This window comes from Coturnix japonica, chromosome 11 (assembly GCF_054131305.1).
Source record: "Coturnix japonica strain WE chromosome 11, WE-NBRP24, whole genome shotgun sequence".
Classification (NCBI taxonomy): Eukaryota; Metazoa; Chordata; class Aves; order Galliformes; family Phasianidae; genus Coturnix; species Coturnix japonica.
This window is the reverse complement of record NC_140673.1, coordinates 5,725,789-5,749,789: the sequence shown is the minus strand read 5'-3', so window position 1 is coordinate 5,749,789 and position 24,001 is coordinate 5,725,789. Positions and strand designations below refer to the sequence as shown.

Sequence of the window (24,001 nt, the reverse complement as noted above, 5' to 3'; positions counted from 1 at the left end):
TGGTCATAAGGTCCCTTCCTTATGTGGAAAAGAAGGGCAGCGGTTCCCTTCAGTGTTCAGGCAGAGGTGCTGAGGTTTCTGTTACCCCCTAAAATGCTCTTCAGAAGAGGTCAGAGAATCAGATCTTCTATCTCAGCTGCAATTTCCAGAACTAATGTTTTACCCTGGAGAGTTCTAGATTTGTCCAGGCAACCAAATGTGGACATGGTTGTTTTGGGTTTGTTTGTTTGGTTTTTTTACTGTCTTAGTATTATGGATTAAAGCTTAACTGCTTTATTGTGTAGCCTTTGCAATGGAGATGGGTTCTGAGCCAGAAGTACAGATTGTTTTCTTACTGCTTACCACAGCTCACTGTGGACAAGACAGAGACATTCTTCCTCACTTACCAAGAAAGCTTTTCAGTTCTTTGCAGCAACAAGAAACATCTTGATTGTGGAATTCAGGAATGGCAAGTAAAAGCAGCACATGGTCTGTGGGCTCCTAAGCTAAATGTGAGAGCTAAAAGCTGTTCAAGGGCAATAAATGGGTGCAGTAGTAAGTCCTCACTGTCTGGCCTTGGATGTGTTATCACTGCTGAATCACCCGATCCACTAAAGTAGTCAAAACAAATAGCAAGTGTGTAGACAGTGTTATGTTTTGCCTTGGAACAAATGCACTTCCTCAGAAGTCTTTTGGAATTCTGACAGATCAAAGGTTGTGCAATGAAACAAGTGAGCCACATCTTGAGAAGGAAGGTTTTTATTTAACTAAGCAGTACTACCTTGTGAAATGCTTCCTTATAGCTGTCTTTCAGGAATTATATCCAGAAATGGGAAAGTGTGTTATTGAAGTGTTCATCTGCTGACCATTCAGCTACTTCAGTGATGTTGCTTGCAAATAAACTTTGGAAATGTTTTTGCAAACTATTTCAGGCTTTAGTACAGCTTAAACATTTTTCGTGTCTGTTTGGTTATATTTGCACAGGAGGCACAGGAATGGTGAAAGCTCTGTCCTGGGACAGTGCTTTTCAATGTCTAGTGCAATAAGCTTGAGGGATGCTGCTACAACCTCTTTGGGAATCTGCTGCAGAAAAGTGGGAGACAAAGCACCAAAATGAAATCATTTAAACTGCTTAGAACATTCAGCCCCAGAATTACTGAGAGTATTGTAAGCATTTAAAGAAGTTTGTTGTGAGATGTAAACCAACTTGATAAAGAGGTGTTACGTTCTCCCTCCTCATGATTGTAAACTGGCAACTTTAGAGTTCTTTCCTCTTGCAGCATTTGTGCAATCAGAAGCTTTGAGGTATATTTGTAGCCATGTTTAGTTGACTTCATTCTGCAGTTTCAAATTAAGGGAGGCTGTTTTAGATGTCTAATAAGATTTAATTTAAAGGCTGACTGCAAACTGATTTCGCCAAGGGATTTCTGCAAAACACACCTTTCACTGACTGTGCTGAATAAACAAATGCTGTTTTTGTAGCGGGCAGTAGATTCTTGTGGTAAAACAAGATCTCTTCCAAGCAGATGAAATTTGTAAGTTGAAGTAACTAAAGCTGACAGAAGTGTTCATTAAAGACCATTTCCCAGGTCATTTTCAGTTTTTAAACTTATCTGAACTGCTTTTCTAACTTAGCTACCACGGGGGGGGGGAAAGAAAAAGAGTAAGCTATAGTTGGCTTGAATTTTAAACAACTGTGATTTAAGAAGCATTTTGTAGAACAGTCGATCAGTGAGGTCTGTAGGATGTCTGTAACAAACAAATACTCCTTACATGATATCCGAGTTCAGAACTGTAATCTCAAATGGATTCTGTTAACGTTCTTGCAATTTAGGAATGAAATATGCTGGAACTTATTCATTTTTTTCTCCTTCTTCCACCCTCAGCTAAATATTGTTGAAACTCACTGGCTTTGATCCCTGACCAAAAAGATGAACTACAACCCTTGAAGCCATATAGGACAGATTAAAATATAGAGAGAATGTGTTTTGAAACCAGAATGCTCTTTCCTCTGAATTACAAATGATGTTTTGTAGAGCTATTGGTGTTGATTAATTTAGGTACAACACTATTATTACATTCTTTTAGCTGTTAGTGTTTCTTAGACTAAATGGGGCGACATTCTTTTAAAATATATGAAGTGACAAAGAAATGTTCTGATTGCATTTCAGACCAGCTTATTTAGCTTTGTGTGATATCAGATTAAATTACAGAAGCTGTATAGCTGGGTACAGCTATTTAATAACTTCCTCCTACTTTTCATCTCAGACTCTGGTAGCTTAAATGAGCATTTTGTTATGTCATGTTTTGGAAGTATGTTGTTTTGGTGCAGTATCTTGTGTGGCATTTGTTAAAGGTTGGAGGTGTATTTTCTAATCCACTTCTTAAATTGCATATTAATCCCCATGGAAGTCAGATATCCAGAAGATAAAAAAAAATTTAATATAGATAAGATTAGAGTACACATAGGGGAAAGGAAGTATTTATATCATAAGAGCAATCCACAAGTTTTTGGTGGCACGGAAAATACTCTCGGAACTGATTCCTGATCCATGTCAGCAGGAAGCTGTGTTGGTATGATAGGGGCTGACAGGTAGGAGACTTCTGTTACTATTGTGAGATTTGATTCTTCTCTAAACTAACGCCTGTGAGTGTCTGTTGAGATCTCATTGATCCTAGAGGAAGCAGGGGAGAATCTCCACGTGTAAAGTACAGACTTTATTATTGGGACTTTTCCATTTTGCCATCTAAGTTCAAAGTATCAAAAGATGGTTTTAAGTAGGGTGAGTGATTGGATTGTCTTTTTATCATCCACTTCATAGAACTGATCTTTTTCTCTCTGTGTAAGTGTTGTACAGAAAGTATGACATGCAGATCTTAGGGAATTCCTCCTACACCACTTTGTTTTGAAATAATTATCTGCAGCAGAGTCTCCTTCTGTTAGAAAGCTGGGACGTCTTCAGTTTTTTAGGTAGCTCCTGGCAGTAAGTCTTAAACAGAAATGTGAAGTTGAATTTTCATTGCAAGCAGTACCAATGTTTTTAAATAAATTGTTAAATAACTGGTTAATTTTCACATTAAAGTGAGATGATTTCCCGTATTTACATTTAAGGGTCGAGCTGGTCTGAAGAAGCATAAGCTTTTTAAGGGATGGGCTTGTATCTTGTCATTTATCTGGACATCCTTTTACCAGCCTTAAAGATTGTTTGCATGAAGTATGTTGGGCTTGAGCACAGATAAATATGCATCACAAATGTGAACATCTGCTTGTGTTGAATATAGGCTGAAAAAAAACTATTACAGTAGAAAAGGTTTCTTTAATTAAAAAAAAAAAAAAAAAAAAAAGGCCAGGGGCAACTGGGGAGAAAGGAAAATAGTAGACCTGCATTTTGCAGGGACAGATTGTGCAAAATAATGATTTGAAAGTATTATTTTATTTTCCTGTAGCTCAAGCACAGATAAGTTTATACTTGATGGCTTGAGCGCTGTGGAATTTTCCTCCTCAGTCTATAGGTCTGATCATCATTTGAACTGCTTTCAAGGAGTAGGAACCTCCCCGGTACTCAGCCCAAAATATTCCATCCTGGTACTTGCTCCTGTAGTGGCCTCCTCTGTACCACACTCCGTTCAGATTGGAGTGTGCACACGCGTTGTACCACCAGCCGCCTTTGTGGAAGTGAGCACAGTTTCCTGTGGAGCAGAAAGGAGTAGTCAAAGTCAGCGTTAACAGAGGAGAAATGCGATAGATCTGTAAACATTTTCACGTTCTACCTTATTCTTAGTTGTTGTTTTTTTTCTTTAAGGATGGTATCACTGCTGGTATCTACTGTGTTTGCTTTTTCAAGTACATGTTAGTTGCCTTACCTGAATACATATCTCTGTCTCTGTCCAGTGTTGTAAATTGCTTTCCGTTGTGCCATATCATGGAATCGCCTGCGTTTCCTTGGTATGTTCCCAAGCGTAGCCTGTAGAATTCATTTTCGGGCTCCAGACGGAAACTGCTGTACTCTGCATAGACTTTCTTGTTGCTCCAGTCCTCTAATTCAATCAGTAGTCTGTAGTTATCCTGATTGGTAAGCATGTAAATATTTTCTAGTCCCAGCCAATACTCTCCATCAATGTTTCCAAATCCTTTCTGTACAAAAGATAAGAAGATGTTCGCTTCAGTTTTTCTTGTTTGTCAGGCTTTTATCAGCAGGAGTTCTATAAACCAATGGAGCTGGGGTACTGAACACCTTTTAAGCTTCAGGTTGACTACTCAACACATGCATTTAAATGCTTTATTTGCTGCCTTTGGCCATTTATTCACTGCCATTTATGTACTGCTAGCGGGATGACAAGTACCAGAGTCATTAAAGGTGATAGTGTTGTCAGCTGCGTTAATGTAGCTGTGCAGGCATACAAAAATAGAATGGGGGACATCCGTGCTGTCAGCAGTGCAGCCTGCAGCTTGCTTAAGTTAGCTTAAAAAATCAAATTTTCACATTTTCTGCTGAGGGTGTAATTATTCTGCAGCTGTATGGTTTTTTTTAGCCCAAGTGTATTGCCTGATATAATATGTATAATATCACAGTAATAGTATCACATAAGAACATGCTTCTCTTCACAAGCCCTGTATCTTGCAGAGATCTCTAATGCAATTCTAGATATATAAGAATGGTTTCTTTTAATTATCACTAAGAACATTTTAAATTGAGGCCCTGATTCTACAAATCTATTGGTATGCTTAAGTAAATAATCTCACTGGCTGAAATTGTATATTCATAGAGGAGACAATTAAGCTTTTTGAGTACTTACTGTAGTTTGTGTGTTAATGGAAGGCATGTGTTCATTAGGTCCTTGTAATTAATGATTAATCTTGAGTAACATCTCTTCACAAATGTTTTGTTGTGCATTACAAGCATGGACTGTTTCAAACAGTGAGTCAATACAAAGTTAAGTAATGCATTCAATGAAATAGGGTGTTCCTACTGAAATATATCCATCTCTGAGGAGAGCTCCTCCTGTGCAATTAATTTCCTTTCTAGCTTAAGTGACTGCCTATTTTCATCTCTTCAGTATTTACCATTCAGTGTAAACATTTGGGATGAAGAACTGCACTGGGAATGTTAACACCTTCTTGACTGCAGTAGATAATGTAGTCAGTGTCACACCAGAATGAATGTGCTGATTTTTAGCATTGCAGAAGTTACCTTGTAACTGTCCCAGTTCCTGAAAAAGTTGACAGATCCATCTGTTCTCTTCTGAATAACTGCCCATCCTCCGGGGTCTAAGCTGTTCTCACACCATAGCTGCATTGGTTCATTGCTGTTTTCAGGTTTGATCATATAAATCCCACTGTTGGAATACCCAGCGTCTTTGGCATGTTGGCAGTCTTTGAATGGACCTTTTTGGAGAGAAATTCTGTAAGCGTTCAAGGTTGGCTGTGTAGTGCACATGGTTCGAAACAGTTTGGTTTTGCAGTGGAAGACTTGGAAAGTCAGTAATTAAGGTAAAATTACCATGGAAAACAGCATTAAAAGTTGGTTTGTATGTGTACATATAAAATAGAAGAACAAATATATTGCATTCTATTTTGGATAAAATAATCACTTTGCTAAACAGGTAACACACTTCAGTTATCAGCATGTGATTTCTAACTGCCTCTGGCAAGGATTTATTCTCTGTCTCACTGCTGAAGAAGTACATTATGATTTGCGTCAACTCCTTTTTTTCTCCTTTTCCACTTATACCAAAGTTAAATGGCAACGTTGTTGGCATAGCGTACTCAATTGAAACTGGTGAGTTGAAAAAAAACCCGAAGAAAACCAGACACAAATGACTCAAAGCAAAACAAAGCCTCCCACACTCAAACACAGTCTCAGACAGCTGCTTAGTGCCAGAATGTACAGATGTGGAACTCAGGGAAATGGAGTATTCGTACGCTGCATCACTTTTGCTTTTATGTGCTTAGCCCTCCCAAGGGACAGCCTGCTAAACAAGTTGACTTGATTAGAGACCAGCTATTTAGTAATGCAAAGCAGGTTATGCTGTGATGGCTAGTAAGTAGAGGATGCCTTAAAGTTATTTGAAAGCTCAAACTCATTAAATCTGGAAATAAATGACCTACTGCTTTCCTTTTTTTTATTTTCTTTTTTTTTTTTAAGGTTCATTTTCTTAAATCTGCTTGGAAGTTCAGAGCAAATTCTCATCAGCCACAGGAGAGGCTGATGAGCAAAGAAGCATAAAAGATGGCTGTTGAGGTTCTTTAATTAAAAGCAGAGATTGAGTGAAAGTGACCTTCATTGCAGACGAAGTTTCCAAGACAAAAGCAAATTGAAAAGCTTTTTTTTTTTCCCCAATATACTTTTAAGGTATTAGTTGCCTGTTACCTAAGTCTACAAATAGCAGGGAATCTGTAGAACATTTTGTATTCCATATACACTGAGCTGTAGTGCTGTGCATACTGTGTGGTCAGTATCTGATGTTTTGGCATTCTTTTAGTGCTTGAGTAATAGTTTAGGAAAGAAATACAGTAGCTTTGCTATGTGAGTGCTTTTCCCTGTGTTCACAATCAAAATTTCTGTGTAGATAGTGTGCATTGCAACTTCTTTATGCATCTCCTGGGCTGTGTCATTTCCTTTCCGAGTAAAACTGGGCTCTGTATAACTGAACACAGAGTCACTCTACAAGTGTTCTTGTGAAGCAATTATTGCATTAGAAGAAGTGTAAACAGAAGTAGGTTTTTAATAATATTAAACATAGAAAATAGCTCAATTAGACCTGCCATGTATTATTTCCCATAATTTCCTCTTGAGGAGGAATGGAGGGTACATTTTCTATATGTGTGAACTGCGCAGATGTTTGGAGTGATTTTAAGTGGTTCAGCTTCCACAGCAGACAAATTATGCTAGCCAAAGCCATTGAAGTTCAACTGGCATTAGGATCATGGGATGTAGTTTATCTGCATTTTGATGCTTGGATTTGTCTGCGTCCTTGCTATTAATTTTTTTGTAGTAGAGTTGACAAACTTCTGCTTTTAGCATGAGGAAATGTATCGAATCCCGTGACTTATGGCACAGTCTCCATTTTTTTCTGTTGTTTTGAGGAGTAAATTTTGCTACATCCAATTATTTTAAATTCCTGGTCTTAAGAATTCTGAGATCTGTTCCTTGTTCAGTGCAAATATTGAGATTGTGAGTTATTACCTATGTAAGGAATAGAAATCTCCTATGATTATGTGATATGTATGGATAGGAAAGGAGCTCTGGAGATCACCTAATCCAGCTCCCATGTGCGTTCTATAACAGTCTGTGTATACTGAGCTGTAGGGGCAAACTGGACTTCTTAGATACAGCTTTTAACTTGTTTTAAGTTAGAAGTAACTTGATGGGTCTGTTAGTATTTTACTTCTGAAATGCTGTAGACGTGTGTAGTACGTTCCATATTCTGTTGTCTTATCTTTAACAGATGAGATAGAAATGATGCTTATTTAAGCTTCACACAGTGGATTATGATCAGTAGTAAAGCAAACTCCCAAAATAAAACAAGGTATATTTAAAGTTACATTATTAGCTGGGATGCATTAGCAGTAGAGTGGGTTGTGCACATGGAATTTTCAAGTACCTGTTCAGTTTCTTGCTTTAACACAAACGCAGGACAACATGGGGATGTTGGCTGTTACCACAAGCATTTAGATAACTGCAACAACTGTAATTCATGGAAAATTCTTCCTTAATTTCTAGAGCAGTGTTAATTGCAAAATAAGGAACTGTTCTGAAAATAAGGCTGGCCTGCTGTTCCCCCAGAGTTTGAAATTTTGCTCCCCACTAACAATTGAAAACACACATTGCCTTTTCCATAAACTTGCTGCTTGCAGGTATTTCATTGAACAGTTCAATCTTCCTAAGTGTACTTTGTGCTCCTTTGCAAAAATGGATTTGAATTCTCATCTTCTAGGAATGAATGGGTCAATGAAAACTAGTAGGTAATTTAATCTGCCTTATTTCACATGTACAGCAGGCATGTAACAAGAGAAATACATCTAAAAAAACATGCAGCCTTGAAGAATGGGTTTTCTGGGTAACAGGAAATTGCTATTTTTTAGAATTATACTTTTGCTGTGTGACCAGACGTTAATGCTTTTATATTAGCTGTTCCCTTTGTGTCATGATGTGTGACTTAAATTCTTGTGACATCTGGCATTTGAGTTGGGCTTGTGCCTGAACGTTTTACAGATCTGAATAGAAGTAGTTATTCTTTACAACAGCAGCTAGTTGTTTGTGTTGTTGTGAGGTAGTCGCAAATAAATGCATGTCTTCAACTTAAGTACCAAGCTGAATTCCCAGCTGTGACTAAAGGCAATTTAGGGGTAAGCAGAAGGAGCAACTATTCTTGCTGTGCAACCTAACAGAAGCCAAGTGTAAGAGTTAGTATGGATGTCTATGAAAAACATGACTTGTGTTTTCCAAATCCTTAATATTTTTTTACTGTAACTCTTACAAAGGTCTTATAGAGTTTTGATTGAATTCAGGGTGTATCAGTAGTAGTTAATTTTCTTGTCAGTAGTTCTGTTTGTAGTGGAAAATGAATTTATGTAATGGTCTAAGGAATGTAAAATGAAGATGTGATAAAGTCCCCTGGATGTATTTTCATAATATGTGTGATATTAACTTGACATCCTACTAACACCAGATTGTTGTGAACCTAGCTAATCATTTTAGATTTTCCATGTTGAGTGCATCTGGTTAGACCCAACCTTCATTCTTTTGCCCTCTGAAACTTGTTTCACTCTCAAGTATTTCATCCAAACACTTAAGTGTTGCACCGTTGTGCAGTGCTCATCTTAAAGCAGACCAGAACTTAAGAAATAAAATACTTCCAACAGGAGTTAATTCTATCAAGTATGTACAGGTAGCTCTGAAGGATATCTACTTAAAATTATTTTTTAATGGTGAATTAGCTTCTTTTGTGTCCACTGTTGTTAGTTACTGTAACGTGTAGACATTAAGCATCATCAGAGAAAGAGCAATAGATACTACAAAGCATATGCTGAACATGAATTTTCATTCCTGTAAGGAAAACCCAGCTGGAGCTTTGTGCAGCACTTTGACTCTGGGGTCTTATTTCACAGACTGTAATTTTAAGCTATAGTTGCAGAAGATGCATTTTTTGAAATAACCAATATTTGAAAATTCAATCTGGAAGAAGCGTTTGTATAGAAGGTACCTCTCATTCTTTGTTTTAGTCTTGTAATCCGGACAGTTTCCTTCTGAAATGGAGGGGTGCCATATTAGACAAATACTGATAGGTTACTTACCTTCGTTAATTAATGCTGGTGGTGGAACTCTGAAAGGACTCTTTGTTGGAGAAGTAGCTGGGTCAGGTGGTGGCCTTACATCCCTGTCTCTGGGGTACCCTGGGTCTCTCTGTATCTCATTGCCTCCCAGGAGAACGGGAGTATATGGCTGACTGTTGGGAATGTGCTGCGGCACTACTTGGACAAGCGGTGGGGACCCATGGGTGTCCTGCCGTGAGAAGATTCTCAAGCACTGTTCTTCCAGCAGGGAGATGATCACAGACTGGTTATTTACAAGGTCAGTCAGTGCTGCGTATTTTACTTCAAGCTCCTTGTATTTTGTTGCCATCTTCAACATTTCTGTTGTTACGTTGAGGACTTTATTTTCCAGTTGGGAAAGTTCAAGTGAGTTATCACGCTTTCGGATTATCTCATGCAAGAGCTGCATATAGAGCTGAGTCACCCGAGAGTTCATGTTACGGCTTTCTTTCCTCAGCAGCTTTACTTCATTCACAATGTTTCCATCCACATCTACCACCAACTGCAAGATGTCAATCTCACGTTTTTGCTTGGACAGCACATCCTTCAAGTTCTCTATGTCCATTCTTGTGACTTCATCTTTTTTGTTACCAGTACCTGGTTCATTATTCACACAGATTGGCCCTGTGATTTTTTGTTCTGGGACCAAGAAGGTGTAACCACATTTCTTCCCTTCCTCTCCGCCATCTGTGGAACGAGGATGCCTCCGTTGGGATGTTTTATTGAGGGTCGATGGGTCTGTACAGCGCCCGATAGACAACAGTAGGAACAGCAGCATACCCAAAGTCCATTTCAGTATCTTCATTTTGAAGGAAGTATGATGACTTAGAAGAGACTGTTGAACAGATAGAACATTAATTAATTAGAGCCATAACTAAGGCTCCTGTACTGCTTAAACTACCTAAACTGATAGGTTTCATCACGCCTGTGTGCCTGTAGACAATGTTTGGAATCTTTTTGTTGCAGCTAGGTTCTGTTGGGTTAGTTTCAAAGTATATAGCTGCCTACTCCCTGTAAGTAAAGCACAAACTTATTGATCATACCAAATTGCCTGCAGAATATTTTTGTGGAAGGGAAGTTGGGGGGTGGTGGTTTCAAGTTTTCCAAACCAAATCCAAATTAGGATCTATAGATACCTTCTGTTAAAAAGTACATGCTCACATATCCATTCATATGCCCACATATATGCCCATTTTTCAGGTTTGTATGCAGATAGATATGTCAGACTTGAAAAATACATCTGTGCATCCACTTTGGGCAATGGTGTTAGGTAGGATCTGAGTCAAACAGCTGTCTGAATGTTGAGGAGAATTACATATTTAGTTAACTTCAAATTTGCAAAGAAAGCCTATGGTGTGATGTGATCTGTAGTTGTATATCCCTGCTTTACTGACTTTCCTCTCGACTCAGTAGTGTCATATATATCTTTGAGGATGCATTTATCCCAGTAACGTTAAAGTGTCAGATATTTTGTCAATTTGAATACTGTACGGAAGTGTGTCATTCACATTATTAGGAAAGCAATCTGTTCCTGCAGTGCTGTGAAGAATACTTGTGGAAGTATGTTTTGTTTACTTTGTTTTTAAATATTTGAGGTAACAAAGATAGCACAAAAGTCAGGAGAAAGCCTTGTTTCTCATGTTTAATTTGTCTTGTGAAGCAGATTGTTGCCCTTCTCTCTCATCTCAGCTGCTGACCTGGCTTTCGTTTGCAGTCTACTGTGAGCAGCTGTATGAGGCCCTGTGCAGTGGCCTTTGCGTGGTTACAGACAGGAGTCGAGTAAACCCAGAGCAAGTTAGTAATTTGCATGTGGTTCCTGCCAGACTTAAATGTAAGTGCGTTTGGCAATCCTGCAGCAGTTACCTTGAAGGAAAAGCAGGCTAATACTGCTTCCTTTACCATCAGCTTTACAGGTGATGACTTTTATACCATGTCACCTCTCCCTGTTCTCTTACTGACTTTAATATTATTGCTGCACGCTACATCTTTTCAACTTCAGAATAGGAGTAAGAAATGAGAGAATACTTACAATCTTGAGAATGTTTATAGTTTAATGTTTTGTTAGTGTGTCTGTGCTGAAGGAATGTGTTCTATTAAAAAAACAGAGGGGAAAGTATAGTTTTTCTCTGGGACTAATTGTGTATTTTCCTTAGTCAAATTCAGGCTTCAGTAATCACTCAAGCAGTGCTCAGAGTTGGAAGTTCATTCGTTTAAATTTTCACATTGTGGTAATGACGTGGGAAACAAAGCTGTGCATGGTGTTGATCTTGAGAAGGATGAGCTAAACCTGTAGTCTGAAGTTGGAAGCCTCTGTTAGCGTCCCTTAAATTATTTTTCAGTTTTTTCAGTTGAAATGAAGGAAAGGTGACTTCATGGCACACTAAGAAGGAAACTGTAATAAAATTTCAGTATTTTACTGTTTTGGAGTGTTTTTTTTTCACAGCATACAGCAGCTACTTCAGAGCCCAACAAGATGAAGAACATCTTAGTCCCTGGCAGTCGTTTTAAGATGCTGTACTGTTACTTAAATAACCAGTGGCTGGGGGAGGAAAAGCAATCGGTTTTTCCCCTGAAGCACATTAAGACAAAAATGAATATTAGAAAAAATGAACCATTTTGCAGTGCAGACCCCTATTTAACCAGGTAGTCCATAGCAGCTTGCTTTCCATATAGCTTTTAATCATTATGTTCATTTTCAACTTTTATGCTTGTGTATTCAATAAAGTTTGAAATTCTTTGTCAACATACATGCTGTCAGACCATAAAATGAATGAAATGGTCTGTGTAGCATAACCAAATGAAACAGCTGCACAAGATTATGCCCTAGAACTTTTAAATAATTGAAATGTCTTGTATTAAACTCACTCATTCTCATGTGCAGAGATGAGTTTCTTTTGAGAATCGACCTGGTAGGTGGAGTGTACTGCCACAGGAAGCTTGATGGTGGAGAAAATTAAACAATTTTAAGAAGCTGTTTGGGGTGATGGAACAACTTAGTGCTGAACTTGTCGTACAAGAGCTGGTTCTGTGTAACATATTTACCTGGAGCTTTAATCGTCTTAGAAGGAAATGAAAGCACTGTTTCAGAAATTTCCTGATGTTCTGGGCAAGGAGCTTTAAAAAAATAAAAAATACAAATACAAACTGCTTGTCCAGAATATCCCAGATAGTCTGAGATGTCAGACGTTAAAATGACAAACGTTAGAGATGGGAAATGGTCTGAGAGTGCTTTGTTTTAAATATCTGTACTACAAGCCTTGTCCTTTATTGAGCTGCTACGAGTGCCATGTTCAGCAGGATGTAGAATGTAGAGACCCACAGCAGAAATTAGGAGATCTGTTCTTTCAGAGCTGATGAAAACCACCTCTCCTTGGGCAGCGTAGGTTGTGATGACTGACTGTGGAAATGTTGCAGGTAAATGTGAATATAGGCTTCTCTTTGTGTGGAAAGCATGGTGTCAGTGTCCATCTTTGCTCAGAATATTTATCAAAAGGATTTGGTTGGGTGATAAATACTAACCAGGGCCTTTATATAAGCCTCTGTTTATAAACACGTACAACAGGAAGAGAAACAGCCAGCTGAGTTTTTTGTTTGTTTTTGAGCAAGTAAATGATGTGGTGAGAGCAGTGTTCCTATGAGAATGATTAATGTGCATCTGAAAGCTTTATTGTTGATGTTTCTCATACACATGTATTTTTTCTTAAGCATCCTCTAAGCAGTTAAAATTATTAGAGCCATCTGTATTCTTCTACCCCCACACCAATAAGCACAATGTTTTTGAGCTCAAATCTGGGTCCATAGCATTAGAAGTTACACTGCTGTGGGGAAAGCACTGTGAGGAAAAAAAGTTCACATGGATTCCTGATGCATCTGTGTACATCTGTAAATTACTTTCCCCTGTATAAACAAGTGCTTTTCCAGTAAGTCTTTGGAATAACAGGATTGCTTTCAATTGTATTGACTGGAGTCCAGAAATAATAAGTTCTTGGGTTTTGTTTGTCAGATAGACGATGGACTGAGTGGCGGAATTCTGCTTCTGAGATTAACAGCAGTCTGATTCCTTTTAGGAAAGGCTATAAAAGTACTCAGGTGTTTTTTTGTAAGTACTCGCTGTAAATCCATCACTTGAAGAAATATGTTCCTAGAAATTCTCTGCAGGAGAGGTTTGTAGACAGTGTCATACTGGATATTCTGAAAACCAACTACAGATGTGTGTTTTCCTGCAACTTAATGGGGCTTCATTTACATTTGTTTGCACCCATTGTGTTTTGATGGAGAATCTTAACGAGCACCCCCAAGTAGACTGGTGTGCATTTGGTTGTGTTACTTGGGGGCCTCTAGAAGTCTGAAGCTGTCAAGCAGTGTTTGCTCTGGGAAGTTCTGCTTCATTCATCGCTGTGTAAATTTCAAGGACCAAACTAATAGGCCATGTTATGAACAGCCAATTAAGCTCAGTAAAGCAATAATTAAAACCTGATAATAGCCTGTAGTTGTTGGCAGAAGTTTACATGGCATATTTTTCCATCGCATTTCAAATCATTCTTGTGCCAACCCCGTAATATTAATAACCCATTATTTGCTTAAAATAAGCTTTTCAAAACTTGAACTCCGAAGCTGGAAGACAGCAAAGGATCAGGAGTTAATATCTCACATGTAACCATTTCACTGCTGTAAAATTGACTCAGCTGTTTTCATTTGGGAGAGATTTAGGAATTGTTCTAAGCAGTGGAAATCAAAAGCTCAGGGTGTAATGAATGGACGTCCAAAGCATGTAACGTAGGCTTCAGTTGGGTTTTTCTTGTTGCTGTCGTGACTTGAGTTGGCATGTAGGAAGCACAAAAGGATAGTTTAAAAAAAAGAAAAAGGGTTGAAGAAGTTGGAAAGGCTCCATCTTTCTGTTTGTCAGGGCTGCCTTGGACTTCTTCATTCCATAGCTCCTAAGTTTTAATTAAGTTTGCTGCTGTAACGCTCAGAGTTCCCCCCTTCACCCTCTTGCCATGCCAGACCTTTCTGAGGGTTTGTTAATGCAAATGCCTAACTTAAATTCTTTTCCATTGTTCTGGATTATTTGCCATATTCTCATTTCAAAGTCAGCATAAAGGAAGGCAAAAATACCAACTTGTTTTAACAACTTCTTTGTTTATTTCTCGCTGTGCTTTTGTTTTCTGTTGGTAAATCAGCGTTCTTGTTTTAATCGCTGCTTTGTAACTTCATCTTTCCCCCCTTCCCACCCCCTCAAGAACTGTAACAAACCCCTCTGTTTCCCAAGGCAAACTGTTGCCTTGTCAGTTACATTTCATTTTTATGAAGCTGTTTGGAAACAAACTGTTGCTACATTACAGATACAGTTAACTTTGTTTTCCCTCCATACACAAACTGTAGAAGGAAGAGGCTGGTGCCCATTACAGTGATTTCTTTGGCTTTTCAGCTTCACGACTGCAGTGCTGCAAACTTAATTTTGTTCAGACCCAGTGAATGATTCCAGTTTCTTGACTGGTCGAACAAATCATGCTGCTCCCACTGCTCAGAAGCAGCATAAATAAAGCTGTAGTTGGAAAGGCACACAACGATTGTACTTAGAGATGTGCACTGGTTTACTTGGGATTTCTTACAGTAGTTTTATTGAGGTATCCATTTTCTAGTAATGCGAGGTCTGTGCTGTAACACTGGGCGAAATCCAGCTCCCTGAGGTCGATAGCAATTTTGGTTTTTGCTTTCTGGTGGGATCTGAATTTCACATGAATATGTTCACAATATCCAATTGTATGCGTAACAAAGAATCTGGTGGTAAGCATTTCTCAGTAATTTCAATAGCAAAACTTAGAGAAGATTTACAGCAGAGCAACTGAAGCTTGTTCATCCTTGCAACTGGAACCAGTTAGTCCCTGCTCTTAGAGTGTTTTTTAATCCCTTCCAAGTTTCTACCAAATGCCACGAGAGCAAGGTCTATATTTTACTTGTCAAACGGCTCTCAGGCCGAGAGAGATTCATTTGTTCTTAATTGCATGTGGATGATAGGCACATGCGGGATTTGCATATAGCTCAAAATTAGACTTGCAAGAAATAATAAAGTGCAAACTTACCAAGAAGAAAGAATGCTGCAGCTGGTTTGCTTCTGTCGTAGCTGGTGGATCCGGAGGCCAAGCTGCCTTTTCTCTCTGTGTGTTCTGATGCTGCGGGTTGTTAAGCTGTAGTTGGAGTCGAAAACTGCTTTTGTCTTTTTGTGTTAGATCCAGGCTGCACTGGGGAGTTGGGTTTCTCCATGCGATAACCAAACGATTTAAATCATCTAAATATCATTGAAGAAAAAGTCGCGGTATGTTTTACTCCAGAAAGGAGGGGGGGGAAAACAATGTTGTTTTGTTTTGTTGCAACTTCGGTGTTGTACGCTCCCATGCAGAAGTGCACTAAGCAGCTCCAGCTGACCCAGATTCCACATACATCACGTTTGGACAGTTTTTTTTAAACAAACGCACCAGCCTCGGCCGTTCAGCCCACCTATGATGTCACCGCCAACACTGAGAGCAGCAGAAACTCCTCCTTCGGATTTCCTATCCATACCCTCCAGAAAAGCGGGGGCAGGGAGGCCGAGGAGTCAGGAACAAGGAAAGATTGTTTGCCAGCTGAGGGGAGGGTACCATATGGCAACAGACTGTGCAAGAGTTCAACAGGCAATTACAAATCAAACATTTTTACTACGCTGCCTAAAGATGCCTTTCAAGTTGTTACAGTGCTGGGCTTCATTTAGAAGAAAGATTCTTTCAGGCTGATAAAACTCCATTTGTGTTGCTGGGAATAAAAGGGGCAGCCTGGCTGGATACAACAGGGAAAAAGGAAGCATTTATAGTCGAGAAGAATGTTAATAGGATGTCACGTTCAATTCTTGATGTTCCCTTAATAAGAAACAGCTCTCGTTGGTAAACGCAGGGAGGTTCTGATGCATGTGGGAGATGGTAGAGCTGGCTGTGGTGGTTTGGGGTGGATGTCAGAGTGTTTGATAACATCTGATTAGGGTTAGAAGTAGATAAAGTAGAAGAGAACACAGTCGGTGAGGAATGCAGCTCTGTTGAGTCAGGCAGCAGTTCAGTGCATTTGTTTTACTGTCGTCCATTTCTTCACAGAAGACAAACCAGCTACACTGGAAAGAATGGCCTTCATACCATTTCAGGACTGTTTTGGACTTTGTAAACATGCACCAAATGATTTTAGAGAGCAGCTCTCTACAGGAAAGCTCTTGATGGAGCTAAAAGAAAGATCCATGCTGAATTGTTGAAGTCATTCAGAAAGAAAATTGTACAACTGGCTTCTGAACTCATGTGTGATGCTGCAGGTGCTTGTTCAAGGGGAATTTCTTTAATTATGATTAGTAGGCATGATTGATCTTTCTATTCTTACTACTAAAGATTGAGTAGGTTCGGGCTTTTTAAGGCCTGCTTGGACATTGCTTATCAAGGCTGAGCTCAGGGTAGTTCATGCAGTCAGGATAACATTGCAGTGTAAATGTGAATATCTGATCTGTCAGATTATTCTTTTTCTTTTTAATAAGCTGATTTTAGCAGAATGGAAAACAGAGAATTTTAGTATTAGATCGGGTCATGTGTAATACCTTTTAATTCACTTTTTTATATGTCACCTTTCAACCACAGGTATTTTAATTTGTTTCTGTGTGTGTGCGCACACGCGCATGTATGTGTTGATTTTGGAGCGATGCCCAGAGTTTCCCAGCTCACATTTGAGGGCTGTACTGGTTAGGTGCTATACAAACACAACTGCTGTTCTAGTGAGATTGTATTAACAGCCTTCCACCTGTAAAGCCATGCTTTTTGTTATGATTCTGCTTATACAGGTCTGAGCATGGAGCAAAATAGACTTCTAAAAATGCCCTGTGACTGAAACAAGCTTCTCCAATAATGTTTGAATCCAAAGTTTAGATGTTTTAGCAGTCTTGCAGGATTTCTGTACTGTGAAAGATATAGAAGCGCAGTTGCTTTTTAGTGGCAGGATTAGTTGGTCAGGGTGTTTCATTTAATTGGGCTGAGAAAGGTTAGGCTTTAGGTGAAATTCTAGAGATGGAGAATTAAAGTAAGCAAGGTAAGCTGCATATCAGTAACATGAACTTATAAGGAGGAGGACTCATGCGTCTTATAAGGAGGAGGACCTTATGCGTAATCAGGGGATGAAAGTACGGCGAGATTACTGTGTTAGTGTGGAGGAAAAAAGACATAAGACTTGGAGACCTAAAACTAAGGTTGGATCTCAGCAGTTACGGTGAATATAAACTGCACAATTCATACTGTGTTGCGATGCATGCAGTTATTGCCTAGTTAACTTTTCCCACGTTGCAAGCGGAGCGTGAGTTTTCATTCCAGTTGAGGAGCTGTAGATGAGATGTGTTTTCCTTCTGTTGCTTTTTTATTTTTGCTGAGTTGGAGGAATTGAGTAGTAGACTTCCTAAAAACCACAGCAAACTTTATCGGGTATTTTAGCATTATGTGATTACTTCATATTTCTCAAGGGGGGTTCCTTGCTGGTAGTGTGGCAGAATAGGTTCGTGAGTAGCTGTGCGTGCTCTTGTAATTAACTCTATATTTAGTAAGATGCTGTCAGCGTTCATAGCAGTCAGCTAGTACAGGCCTGGTGCAGTGCAGGAGAAAAAGGATCCTTTCTGTCCCACTGAGACTTGTCATCCAGACTGTGCCAGAAAACCATGTGCCTGTACCCTAAGCAAATACAAATACAGCTGAGATAGTGGTACCAAAACTAAGGATTAGGTTGTGGAGTGGAGCATAGATTCAATCCCAGACAGAGGAGGTATGGTGATTTCTTGGAAATCCAGGCATTCTTACTGCTTTACTTTCAGGTCTGAAGGTTTTCATAGATCTTGCCAAAGATCATAGGAGGATCCAAAATAACCTACTGAGATCATTTGTCAATGAAAGCAAGACATTCTTTAAAATACTCTTTGCGGCTTTTTCTGGTAAACGTGAGACACTAAAGAAATCTTTCATTCTAATCTTGCTCAGGTATTTATCTGTCAGACTTGACATACATTGATTCTGCGTACCCATCGACGGGGAGCATTCTGGAAAGTGAGCAGAGAACAAACTTAATGAACAACATCCTACGAATTATCTCAGATTTACAGCAGTCCTGTGAATACGGTAAGCTGGCATGTGAATATTGTGGTGCTGAAGAGCAACCTCAAAAGCTTTGAGATTTATCTTCTGTAATACTATGCAAGCAAGGTGTAACCCTTTTGTACACCATCATCGCTCTCCCTTCTCCTCCCAGTGTAAAAGTTTATTTTGATATTGTTAGTTATAAAAGAGCATCAGTGTGAGAAGAAAGATTAAATTCCCTTTTTCTTGAATCACACACATGTTTGCAGTATGTACTTTCTGGAGAAAAATGTGGAATACGTTGCATTTCATAGTAGTTTTGCTGTTATGTATGCTATAACTTACATTGCTGTGTTCTGTAACTTTATGATGACTTCTAAAAATAGTAAGATTGCTTTTGGAGCATTTCTTGCACTGAAGATAATAATGTATATAGCTTGGCTTTTGGACATTTACAATGCTATTCGTACATCAGATAAAGTATTGTTTCGTCAAAGGTGGTCCACCTCACGCTCCCTCTCTTCAATTTCTAGCAAAGTTGTAAAGCTGCATTTGTGATGGTGGAATGTGATATTAGCACAGGATTGTGGCTCCACTGAAAGCTCAATATAGTGAGAATGTGGTCTGTGAAGGAGCCCTCAGACAGAGTTCTACAGGTTTGAGACTTCGTTTTGGCCAGGGGTTCTCTCCCACATCTCCCTTCTACATAATCTGATAAGCAGAGCAGCTCAAAGTGCTCTATGGGGAAACATACTTGGTTTATGAAAGTGGGGAATGTAAACTCGATGCGTGAGAATTTGAAGGACTACAATATTCAGCAGCAATAGGGACTGTAGTTTGTACCTCTGTCTCACATTAAAAGGTAAATGATCTGATTCTGTTGAAATACTTTCTGGAAAATAACTTTGCTTATTGGATGGTACAGTGATAATGAATGTCATCTGTTCTTCAGATATTCCTCTGTTGCCTCACGTCCAGAAATATCTAAACTCGGTTCAGTACATAGAAGAACTACAAAAGTTTGTAGAAGATGACAACTACAAGTAAGTATGAAATGCTGTAACTGACAGTAATTCGTGGCAAAAGAACTTCAGAACATAAAGCCTGTCGCTTCTAAAATTCTGCTTAGAGCAGGCAATTGCTTCCAGAGCATCTCTTGCAAGATGTGAGGTTACAGCAGGGTCCTCTGGTAAGATAGGATCACTCTCAGAGTGCTGGATGGCATGGTTTCTTCCTTTTCTATGCCTGACTGTAATTAATCTACGGTCCTCTGAGTGTTCATTAATGAAGAGCCCACACTGGTGGCTCACACCTACCACTCTTTCATGGGATTTATTTCACTGACTGAGCAGAATGGAGATACTTTGTTCTGATGAAAAAATGTCACACTAACCTATGCATCCCGGTCCCAAGTTCTTACTAAAGGCTTTCACTTTAATAAATTCCCATTTTGTTATTTTACTCCTTGGATTAGGTTACACAGTGCGAAATGTAAACACTTGATTTTTGAGAATCGAGACATTGTGCATCTGGTTGCCCCTCCCACAAAGTGTACCACCTTAGACAGAGGCGTCCCATTTCTTAATGAAAAGGTTATTACTATATTAAGTGATTTGGCACCCAGCAAAACTAGGGGTTGGAAATCTCTGGCAAGGAACAGGAACAAGCCCCGAGGATAGGAAGCAACCCACAGCAGATCTGTTACATATGAAGAAGGTTTCTGTTTGCTACTGGCTGATCTGCTTGACGAGGTTCCCCACCCATTCCCATCCTGCCTGCCCAGGAAGTTTGTCACCTTAGTTGTGCTGAATCAGTTGCTTGTGTAGCTGCGTTCTAATGGTGGGAGGGGGCATGCTTGCTAAAGGGACAGATTATCTTTTCTCAAATAACAATTTATTAAATGGTAAGATGTTTATAGATGGGAGATGGATGTACTGAAAGGCAGTAAATAGGGACCCTGAAGTTTATGTCAGAGGATGGTTGGCAGGAGTTTATTCACCTAACTTCATGCATTTAATCCTTCAAGATTTGCGAGTTGTTCTCTGGAGCACGCTATGTGCATTTTTGTGCAAGTATCCAGCCTTATTTTTTCCACTGAAATATTCTATAGCCTGATTTAGTAAGTGTTTCTTACTTATCACTGAGTAAAGCTTTGTGGTCAGGCATTGCAATTAGAAATAAACCCTCAAGTTGAACTGCAGCATCTGATTCCTATTGGCAGATTCTTTTCATGAATTCAGATTCCACCTTCCTTCTTCCATAGGCAGGAATAAGTACTGACGGGAATGTTATTGCTGAAGGAGCTACAGCCTCTTCACCCTGTACAACCCAAATCTGAAACTAAAGGACAGTCATTGTGACTTGTGTCCACGTTTTTTCTTACTGAAGGATTTTATTTAAGAAAATTGAACCTCAGAATTGTGATCAATCATTGCTAAGCAGTTTGATGATGGGAGGGAGAAGAAATGTGAAACTTCAAACGTAACTCTCCCTAAAAATAAATAGATGCTTTTTCGTGCTTACTAATTTCAAAGATTATAGTTCTGCAAATTGTGCAGGCGAGATGTTAGGTATTTATAGAGTCTGCCTCCTTTACAGTGCTATTGAAAAGAGCATGTAAAAGTGCATGCTGTAGAAAAAGCTTGAATTATCGATGCAAGCAAGTTGATAATGTATTTTGTGAAATGCCAAAGAGGGATTTTGGCTTTCATAACAGTAAAGACAAGTGACTTGGCCCACTTCATTGCAAGAACAAAATCTGAGATATTGTGAATATAAATGTTTGTTCCCAGGCAGGGAGCAGTTGCACAGTAAGGATCATAGAATTGCTCAGGTTGGAAAAGACCTTAAAGATCATCAAGTCCAAAGTTGCAGCGCTTTGTTGTAATGTAAGTTTTGCTGTTGGCTTTAGACCTACTTCAACATGGTATTGCTTGTTCTGGTCTATATGAGTCAAAGTGATAGGTTCATGTACTACATTGTGCCTTTGCATGTTGTCTTCTAAGCCCGGAGCTCTGCTGCAGTCATTTTTCCACATGAAACAAAAAAGGTGTTTGGAAATATCATATGCTAAACATTACTGCAAGATGTATGTCAACATTGTATTGTTTCTTGCAATGATAAAACCAAGAAACTTTAAATTGTAAACTTATATATCAAAACTCTTCCTTTTGCACACCTGCTAACTTTTAGTTCTTCTTTGATGCAGACTTTCGTTAAAGATAGAACCAGGTACCAGCACCCCCCACTCTGCTGCTTCCAGAGAAGATTTAGTAGGTAAGTGCTCAGTACCTGTGAGGGAGACTTCATGCTGCCAGGTTATTTTTGAGTTGTGATTGTGTAGCAAATTGACTTGAGGCTAATAAAGAAGCATGAAGTATAAACACTGTATATTGGTAGTGAAAATTCTAAATTGTTCTGTGTAGAGAGAGGTTTTTTAAGAAGCTGGGTCAGTTTTATAGGTTCTTGTATGTATTTTAGCAGTAGCTTGTTGGTGTCATTTGGGGTCTAGACAGAAAAGCCTTCATCTGGACGTCATGAAAGGCTGTTCTTCCTAACACATACGTTACTTTTTTATTCTGAGAAATCAGTCGAAGGCAGAAGTTTGTGAAGATCAGCGGCACCTGTGTAATGTCAGTGTGGATAATGGAGGTGCCTTTTAGGCCTGGAGAAATACTTGTAACTAGGTGATCTACTTGAAATTTTTAATCCTGTGCAAACAATAAAGCCTAAATTATTCTCAAATATCAGCAGTAGTACATCAGTAAGTTTTGTTATGGGGCGTCTCTTACTAGTTGAGTTTAGAAGGTTTTTGCAGCTTGTCCACAGTTTCCTTAGAAGTATCCCTGATAATAACTCTAAGATTACTCTGAAGTAATGTTGCCTTTGTTCCCAGGTTCTGAAGTTGGAGCATCGCCACAAAGTGGACGGAAAAATGTTGCAGCTGAAGGAGCCTTGCTGCCACCAACACCCCCCTCACCTCGAAACTTGATTCCACATGGGCATAGGAAGTGTCACAGCCTGGGATACAAGTCAGCATTTTATTTAACCCGAAAATCCTGAGCTTGGTTGTGTATTATCTTTCAATATAAAGGCTTTGTTTTAAAATGGTGTGGTTTGTACGCTAGGAGACCAGTCTGTTGTAAGCTCAAATTTGAAGCGGTACTGCTAGAGTCACAGCTGATAATTAGTTAAATGAGGAAGCCTATGTGTCTGCCAGAATAACATCTAGTAAATTAGTCAAAAGTTTTTTCTAACTGACGGAACTATCATTTAATGAAACGCAACTGAGTTGATTTAACTCTTTAAAATTAAAACTGAAATAATTCTCATTTCTTATAGCAAGTAGAGCTCCTTTGTAGGTTTTTATGACTTCACATATTGGTGGTATGAGTCTGTTGTGTCTATCCAGTTGTACATCGCATATTTTGATAACTGCCTCATTGCTTCCTTTCCCCTTTTTTCAAAATGCAAGACGGTAACTTTTCTGTAATTCATCTTTAAGCTTCTTATTCTGCACATTTAGTTGCTAGGTGCTCATATGAGGTTAGAATGAAATTCTGAAGTTTAATCATATGAGTGTTAAGACAACGAGACCTTATGATATTAAAATTAATTCAAGGCCTTCTAATTTTCTCTTTGCTCGAAGAGTGCTGTGTAGTTGTGATGGTAGCAGTTCCTTCAGGTAATGATGTTTGTGCCCTGTCACTTAGGTGCTGGTGCAGCCCCCTGTGCCACTCATCTGAAAGTCTGTTTGCAATAATTTCTGACACGACCCATGATTCTTTTGTTAGGAATTTGGAGCATTCTGCATGTTATCCTTCAGGATGTTAAAGTGGCATCTTTTGAAACGTATCAGAGATGATGTAAGTTTTCTTTGTATGTTTTCCTAGTTTCATACACAAGATGAATACAGCTGAATTTAAAAGCGCAACATTCCCTAACGCAGGACCAAGGCACCTACTGGACGACAGCGTCATGGAGCCTCACGTCCCATCAAGAGGGCAGGCAGAAAGCTCCACCCTTTCTAGTGGAATTTCAATAGGTGAGAACTACAAGCATACTTGTGCAGTAAATGACCTTCCAATAAGGGTTTTAACATGTTTAGTTGGACATTATGTAGAGGTTCTATTCTAAAATACCAATTCTGCTTTAGTGCAGACTTGAGAAATGCAGCTGTGGAAAGGTATTATAAATTGCACAGAGTAAACCTCAAGGTAACAAGTTATTTAAAAGTGGATTGTTATTTTTACAGCCTCTCAAATGATGCTCTCCTCATTACCTCCCTCCTACCTCATGGAGTGGAGGGAAGTACAGAACACCATTTCATAGTTTTTTCTCTCTTCCAGCCCCCCCCACCTAAGCTCTAAACTAAAATGGTCTCAAGATATGTATTTAAAATGCCTTGGAAAATTGACAGTGCGAACTTAAAGTTGCTAACAGTCTTTAGAAGCATAATTGATAAGCAGCTTTAGATTTTCTTGGCAGGAGCAGACAGCAATTTAACCTTCAGGTACTTTAAAATCACAGAATCACAGAATTGTAGGGGTTGGAAGGGACCTCTAGAGATCGAGTCCAACCTCCCTGC

General features: G+C 39.1%; 2 protein-coding genes across 18 annotated transcripts in view; one reads left to right on the top strand and one right to left on the bottom strand.

Moving 5' to 3' along the window:
• RALGPS2 (Ral GEF with PH domain and SH3 binding motif 2) overlaps nucleotides 1–24,001 on the top strand; it is a 117,838-nt gene that overhangs the window by 66,990 nt on the left and 26,847 nt on the right. For 15 of the 17 annotated variants that reach the window (XM_085512109.1, XM_085512115.1, XM_032446267.2 and 12 more), the window contains 5 exons: nucleotides 18,319–18,456; nucleotides 19,367–19,457; nucleotides 21,623–21,690; nucleotides 22,310–22,445; nucleotides 23,307–23,458. In XM_085512109.1, coding sequence (XP_085368235.1) covers nucleotides 18,319–18,456; nucleotides 19,367–19,457; nucleotides 21,623–21,690; nucleotides 22,310–22,445; nucleotides 23,307–23,458 — 585 coding nt within the window. Of the gene's footprint in view, nucleotides 1–16,201; nucleotides 16,626–18,318; nucleotides 18,457–19,366; nucleotides 19,458–21,622; nucleotides 21,691–22,309; nucleotides 22,446–23,306; nucleotides 23,459–24,001 lie in introns of those variants that run through there. The other 2 variants (XM_085512116.1, XM_085512117.1) reach the window with 2 other exon arrangements.
• Nucleotides 723–15,745, bottom strand: ANGPTL1 (angiopoietin like 1). The gene is made up of 5 exons (XM_015869615.3): nucleotides 15,379–15,745; nucleotides 9,278–10,130; nucleotides 5,172–5,365; nucleotides 3,844–4,114; nucleotides 723–3,669 (listed from the first exon to the last, which is right to left on the bottom strand). The coding sequence occupies exons 2-5, from the start codon at nucleotides 10,098–10,100 to the stop codon at nucleotides 3,482–3,484; spliced, it is 1,476 nt and encodes a 491-aa protein (XP_015725101.2). The 5' UTR covers nucleotides 10,101–10,130; nucleotides 15,379–15,745; the 3' UTR covers nucleotides 723–3,481.

Bases quoted from the DNA above. Each gene is read 5' to 3' on its own strand.
- ANGPTL1 (XM_015869615.3), bottom strand. From the start codon at position 10,100: ATGAAGATACTGAAATGGACTTTGGGTATGCTGCTGTTCCTACTGTTG. The intron at 5,366-9,277 runs GTAAGTAACCTA...CTCTCCAAAAAG, and splicing joins ACCAGCATTAATTAACGAAG to GTCCATTCAAAGACTGCCAA. The intron at 3,670-3,843 runs GTAAGGCAACTA...TCTGCTCCACAG, and splicing joins AGACAGAGATATGTATTCAG to GAAACTGTGCTCACTTCCAC.